This window comes from Gekko japonicus, unplaced genomic scaffold, assembly GCF_001447785.1.
Source record: "Gekko japonicus isolate JY-2015 unplaced genomic scaffold, Gekko_japonicus_V1.1 scaffold2462, whole genome shotgun sequence".
Lineage (NCBI taxonomy): Eukaryota > Metazoa > Chordata > Lepidosauria > Squamata > Gekkonidae > Gekko > Gekko japonicus.
Genome location: NW_015170348.1, coordinates 124,239 through 131,209, shown reverse-complemented (window position 1 = coordinate 131,209; position 6,971 = coordinate 124,239). Strand labels below are relative to the sequence as shown.

At 48.5% G+C, this 6,971-nt stretch overlaps 1 protein-coding gene across 1 annotated transcript; it reads left to right on the top strand.

The window, feature by feature from the left end:
• The first annotated feature begins 4,736 nt into the window (after nucleotides 1–4,736).
• On the top strand, nucleotides 4,737–6,745 carry RAMP3 (receptor (G protein-coupled) activity modifying protein 3). Its single transcript, XM_015418198.1, has 2 exons — nucleotides 4,737–4,771; nucleotides 5,282–6,745. The coding sequence occupies exons 1-2, from the start codon at nucleotides 4,737–4,739 to the stop codon at nucleotides 5,535–5,537; spliced, it is 291 nt and encodes a 96-aa protein (XP_015273684.1). The 3' UTR covers nucleotides 5,538–6,745.
• The last annotated feature ends 226 nt before the right edge of the window (nucleotides 6,746–6,971 follow it).

Genomic DNA, 6,971 nt, shown 5'->3' with positions numbered 1-6,971 from the left:
CCGCAGTGAGCAGTGGCTGGGAAAAAGGTGGAAGAGAAGTCCCTTCCAGGGCAATCCCTACCTCCTTTCTCCCAGCTGTAGTTTGCCACAGCCAGGAGAAAGGGGGAACCGAACTTGCCAGACCGGTTCGGTTCATGTGGGGCCCATTTGGTTCGGGGTGGCCTTGAACCCCAAACTGAACCCCGAACTGCCTTCTCTAGGTTTGTGCCCATCCCTACATTGTATATATCCACTTGTGTTGCAAACTGATGTATCAAATTTAATTCTGAAGCACCAGTCACCCACTCGAAATGCTTCGTCCTATGTAGTGCTGAATAAATGAGATCATTGTTTACAAAAGTAGCCACATTATGACAGAATTTGCGCTGAATAAATGAGATCATTGTTTACAAAACTAGCCACGTTAGGACAGAATTTGCTTTATCCTCAAAGTGCTATCAGAATTTGACTGTTCAGGAACTGGGGCAGCCAAGTTATTGTTTAATGATCGGCTGAGAAACCCATTGCTGATCAGAGGGTAACTTAAAGTGACCGGGCGATTTGTCAGCTCTTTTTGCCTCTTCTTGTCAACTCTGTGTTATCATCCTGAGTTCTGATCTCAGTGTTCCAGGTCTCATTCTGTTCCGTCCTTCTTTTTCCCACCACCTTGGCAAGTCTGCACAATGATCCGGTTCCTATCCCTGTCTTACCTTTCTTACAGTACACAGCTTCTCCTGTCTTTAGATCCTGTTGTCAATTTTATTTTTTTCCTATGCTCCTTCTAATTGGCCCTTCCCTTCTGTCTTCCCTGCCTGTCTTCTCCTTTGCCTACGCTTTCCCCCAGGCTGTTGATTTCAGTCAAACCGTTGTCTTTTCAGATATTCCCCTCTCCCACCCATCTCGCTTTTGGTCTCCCTCCCTCTTTACCAGCTTTCATACCTCCTGAGACCTCTTCCACATAAACTTTTTATTCACCAATACTCTGTGATCAAGCAGTTCCTTCCGTCCCTATGGCCTGTGTGACACCGCTGGCCAACTGCAGCTTTCCCTTTCTCTCACACAGACTCGATCCTGAGCCTGCCTTCTGTTAGAGAAAGGCAGCTTTAAGACCTCTGAAGTAAACAAGTTTGCGAGCATTCTATTCTTAAATTTCATTCCCCCCCAGCAGTTAGGATTTTTGTGAAGATTCCGTGACATTGTGACGACTCAGCCTGTCACAGCCAGAGGTGTTGCTGCCTCAGAACCCTGTGGCGTCTTCCAACACAGAATTCTCCTCACAGCTTGGCTTGAAAAGTATTCAGCTTTTTTTTATTTCTGTGGGTTGTTCTGTGAGTCTTTCAGCACATTTTGCTATTGGGCAATAGCTTCCTCCTCCGTGTTCACTCTCCGGGTGCCAACATCCATTGGTATTTAATATTTATTTTCTCTGTATAGACCACAGCAGGGCATCGCAGGGGTTAGTGTTATTTTTTGGAGCAACTTCTTACATCACGCTGTGGCTTCCCGTTTGTCTCGGCTGATAATGCGATGGGTATGAATAATTCATGGCCTGATCCCCAGGGAATGCTTCCCCCCCATATGTAATTTTTTTTATGGGCGCTCCAGACAGCTTTGCCAAGAAAACCATGTTCCCTTTGTACGTGTCCTGAAGCAACAATCAAGTGTTTTGCTGGGAGAACTCTCTGCTGGAGGTAGAAATCTTGACTCCCAGCACCGGCTCTTGTTGTCCAGGCAAGCTATCACAGACTGCTAATAAGAAACTTTGGGCGGACCCGTTCCTTGCATTAGCAAAGGCACCTCGGAAGCACCGCATCGTCCACCTGGCTTAGAGATCTTTCCTCATGAAATGTTAAAGCGCAATGGGACACAATAACGTCTTCTTTTTTTTCCAGAACTCAGACTGACTGATGTTGAAAACAAGGCAGATTTTAAAAAAATAATTACTGGCAAGCGGTGTTCCCTCTTACGCTGAGTTAGTGTGAGCTTGCTCACAGTTTTCCAGCCTCCGGCTGACACGTTTTTGTCTCCGCTCAGGATAGGGTTGCCAAGTGAATTTTACTCACCGGCGGGGGAGCCTCGCCGCGCTCCGGGAGCCATCCCTTGCCGTGCGCGCATGCACGCTGCCAGCACATCACCAGAAGTAATGATCACGTTGAGGGTTCGACGTGGTTGACGTGGTTGCGGCACCTCTGGTAACACAGCCACGCTGCGCTTCGGGGGGCGGAGTTCCCCCTGGGGCCCAATTCCGCGGCGGCAGAAATCGGGCCTCCAAAGCAGGTGTTTACCCGCCCCCTGCCCCTACTTGGCAGCCCTAGCTCAGGAAGGGGTAGCTCCAGAGCAGACTAATTGATGCAGTCGCCAAACCGCTCGCTCACAACGTTAGTGCCGGTAGCTCACGAAGTAGGATTTTTGCTCACAGGACATCTGCAGCTTAGAGGAAGCATTGCTGGCAAGTTCCGAATGGAATGGCAACATGGCAGAAACTCAGTTCCTTTGGGAGGGGAAAGGGTTGTGTGTGATTTTTTCAGTGTCGCTTTTGCCAGCTCTGAAAGCTCTCATCAGAACTTGTTCTGGTCCCTCATCTACCAGATGTCACCCCTTCAGACCAAGCCTTGTGACCACAAGGCCAAACACAGCCCCAAGCGGGCATTGTAGCTTGCAAGGTGACTGACTCCCCAGCGGGCCTCTGCAGGGGGTTCACACAGAGCCCCCTGAGCCCTTGGGGAGGTCAGGCTCCTCCCCCAATGTGGCCCTGATGCTGCCCTGCCATCTCCCGCCGTTGCTGCTCAGCTGGGGCTGTGGTACCAGCTTAAATGCCTTTCCCCACCCACAGCAGTTGCCAGTTGTGAGTGGCTAATTCTACATCTCTGGACAGATCTCTCTGCTCTTCTTAGCTGTCTAGTCACGCCGGCCACATGACCACGGAAATGTCTTCGGACAGCGCTGGCTCTTCGGCTCGGAAACGGAGACGAGCACCGCAACCCTAGAGTCAGACTCGACTGGCTTTCGAGCGAGGGGAACCTTTACCTTGACTAATTGAATACATCCTTGACCTGGATGGCCCAGTCTAGCCAGGCTCGTCAGATCCTGGAAGCTAAGCAGGGTCGGCCCTGGTTAGGCCTTGGGTGGGAGACCACCGAGGAAGTCCCGGGTCACTAGGCAGAGGCAGGCAGTGGCAAACTACCTCTCAACAACTCTTGCCTTGAAAACTCATGCGTCGGCTGCAGCTTGATGGCTCTGCCCACCAACACCATTTGAGCACATGAGGCTACCGTACGCTGAGTCAGACCACTGGTCCATCAAAGTCAGTATTGTCCACTCGAGTGGCAGTTGCTCTCCTGGCAGAGATCTTTCACAGTGTCCCTTATGCGATCCTTTTTTAACTGGAGGTGCTGCAGCCAGGGATTGAATCTGGGACCTTCTGCATGCCGTGCATGTACTGTCATTGAACCATGGCCCCTCCCCTGTTAGGGGGCAAGCCGGCATATGAATATTTATTTAATTTTATTTATTTAACATTCGGCCTCTATACCGCTCAGACCCGGGGGTCTCAGAGCGGTTTACAGTTGTGCTGCAAGCGCAGATAAGCACCCATTTGTTGGTGGTGATGATAGGGTGATCCAGAGGTTTTGGTCTTGCTTTGCTCTATTTACAGCACATACGCCAGGGCACATTATGAACCAACTGTTAGTATGCTTTGGAAGCCTCGTTGCTCTGAATCAAGGTGTGCAGCTCTGTGGCTTTCGAGCGAGGGGAACCTTTACCTTGACTAATTGAATACATCCTTGACCTGGATGGCCCAGTCTAGCCAGGCTCGTCAGATCCTGGAAGCTAAGCAGGGTCGGCCCTGGTTAGGCCTTGGGTGGGAGACCACCGAGGAAGTCCCGGGTCACTAGGCAGAGGCAGGCAGCGGCAAACGACCTCTCAACAACTCTTGCCTTGAAAACTCATGCGTCGGCTGCAGCTTGATGGCTCTGCCCACCAACACCATTTGAGCACATGAGGCTACCGTACGCTGAGTCAGACCACTGGTCCATCAAAGTCAGTACTGTCCACTCGAGTGGCAGTTGCTCTCCTGGCAGAGATCTTTCACAGTGTCCCTTCTGCGATCCTTTTTTAACTGGAGGTGCTGCAGCCAGGGATTGAATCTGGGACCTTCTGCATGCCGTGCATATACTGTCATTGAACCATGGCCCCTCCCCTGTTAGGGGGCAAGCCGACATATGAATATTTATTTAATTTTATTTATTTAACATTTGGCCTCTATACCGCTCAGACCCGGAGGTCTCAGAGCGGTTTACAGTTGTGCCGCAAGCGCAGATAAGCACCCATTTGTTGGTGGTGATGATAGGGTGATCCAGAGGTTTTGCTCTTGCTTTGCTCTACTTGCAGCACATACGCCAGGGCACATTATGGACCAACTGTTAGTATGCTTTGGAAGCCTTGTTGCTCTGAATCAAGGTGTGCAGCTCTGAAAATTGCTTGAATTGCTGATGGAGCTTATCTCAGGGAACTTATTTCTCATTTATTGACTCCTGCCCTTCCTTCCTTCCTTCCTTCCTTCCTTCCTTCCTTCCTTCCTTCCTTCCTTCCTTCCTTCCTCTCATTTTATTGATTTGACTTATATCCCTGCTCCTTTCTCCGGCAAGCAGGGCTCAGAATGGCTTCCAGCCATTAAATATACAGTAAAATCAGTACTACAGTTTTAAAAATCCAGTATTACAGATTAAAACTTACATAATCAATGGCTATATCAGATGACGCCCGACGATCTATCACAGGTGGGCAAGAGGTGGGAGGGGAAGGTTGTGGGATGCAGTTGTGGGATGCAGTTGTGGTATGCACTCACATGACGTGAGACATGTATTGGTGTATAACGGTTCTGTTTTATTTTGGGACCATGCTCTGGGTGCACATGGGATAAAACAGTGTCCAAAAGGGCCCTCAGCTATTCTACTGTTTTTGAGAAACTGATTATCTGTGCTGTTAGATTTACCAAACTTCAGGGGTAGCGTGGACTCCCTCCTGGAATTCCAGCTCATCTCCACTAGAGAAAAAGGCTGCTTTGGAGGGTAGCCTCTGTGGCATTATACCATACTTCCTTCCGCTCTCCTCCCCAGGCTCCACCCCAAAATATCCAGGAATTTCCAAACCCAGAGGCGGCAGCAACCCCGTGTGCTGTTACATCTGGCTGAAACAGAAATCCCGGGACATTGGGGCGAGAGGAGGAGAAGAGTCGCCAGCAGTTTTTCCAAACATCTTCTTCTTCTTCTTGACCTTGGTTCTCTTTTTCCCTTTGCAGGTATTACAAGAACTTCACCCTGTGCACGGAACACGGGGCTGCCACGGCGAAATGCTTTTGGCCCAACCCCCTGGCCGAAGGCTTCATCACCGGGATCCACAGACAGTTCTTTTCAAACTGTAGTGCGGAAAAAATCAATTGGGAGGACCCACCGGATAAAATTCTCATCACCCTGATTCTAATACCTGTTCTCCTAACCATGGCCATGATCGGGCTGGTGGTCTGGTGTAGCAAGAGGAGCGACATTTTGGTGTAATCTCTTCCTACCATTCCTTTCATTTTCTTTCTTGCTTCAGAAGGGGGTGGGGAGAGAGGAAAACCCTGTACGTTTTATGCACCCCAGAGTTCTAAGGTGTGTGAAGCAATAAGGGCGTGTGTGAATTTTCCTGTAGCCACGCAACCCTACTACCTATAGCCATTACTTCTCCAATGATATAAATATTATGTTGACGATGGGCGCGGTGGCTGATGATAACCGTGGTTCTTGTCATGGAAGCCACAGCGAGAAAACTGAAGGCATAACCTCAATCCGCTATCGACCGTTGAGGTTTGTTTTGTAGAAACTCAAGATGGAAACCCAACAGCTGAACTAAATCTTTTAACTTGGCTCTCTGTGTGTGTGTGTGTTACAGAGCAGATGGGCACACACGCTGAACATCCACCGTGTTTCCTCTAAGCCTCCCCTGGAACTTAAAGTGAACCATTGAGGCTTTCAGGTGTGAACTTTAGTGATTTCCTCACCAAAGAGACATTACCTGAGTATTGCTGAAGGATGCCATTTTCTTCTTTTCCCATTTCGGAGGCATATAAACGTGGGCAAAGTCTAATTATACTCCGAGCAACAAATTGACAGCGAATCAGCTCACAACTGTGAGTGGACTCTTCTCCGTGTAAGGAGATCTCAAAAAAAGCTCCTTAAGGGCTGACATCTTGCCGCTCAAAGCCTGCAGAGGAAGATGACAGGATTCTTTTTGCAGGGCCCAAAAGATAGTATAGGATCCTGGGAGGGCTATGAAATGGTTCATTAAAAGTGGCGAAAAGAACTGTTCTATGCCTTGCTTTAGAAACAAACAAATAAAAACCACTACCATTAATATTGTTAACTTAAGCAGCATTATTTTCCTGTGAATTCCAAAGTCTTTTGTGCTTGTGATATGCTTTAAATAGACAGCTCTAATGATGAGAAGATACTGCAGCTAAGTTAGTACAGGTGCCTTTCAGAGCTTTGTGTATTGGGATATTTTTCTTGACCATTCCAGAGGAACTCCGCTCAGAAGTCTTAACGTTACTTGGCAGGCGGCATCTATATTAGCGTTGCCAGACAAATAATTTCTGCTTATCTCTCAGTAAGCATCAGATTTGCCACCCATGAAGCCGAATGTTCTTGTTTGAGTACCGAGACCTTTCAGTCATAAACACGATTGTTCTCGTACCTCCCGTCATTAAATAAAGCTAGAAGTGTTTACCCGCTGTCTGTTGTACATGCAAAAATCTGACTGTTATCTAAGGTTTCCATCTGGTGCCTGTGATATATCACTGTGTGTGAACTGCGCAGAAGAAGCCAGCATCTCAATTCCTGTGAGTGTGAAAATTCCCTTTGTGTTTCTGCAGGATTTATATAAAGGGATCTGGAGTTCGCCAGTGCTCCTGTTGCCGCCTCTGGGCTTACATGGGGCTCCTCAAATGCAAC

Bases quoted from the DNA above. Each gene is read 5' to 3' on its own strand.
- RAMP3 (XM_015418198.1), top strand. From the start codon at position 4,737: ATGACGCCCGACGATCTATCACAGGTGGGCAAGAG. The intron at 4,772-5,281 runs GTGGGAGGGGAA...TTCCCTTTGCAG, and splicing joins CTATCACAGGTGGGCAAGAG to GTATTACAAGAACTTCACCC.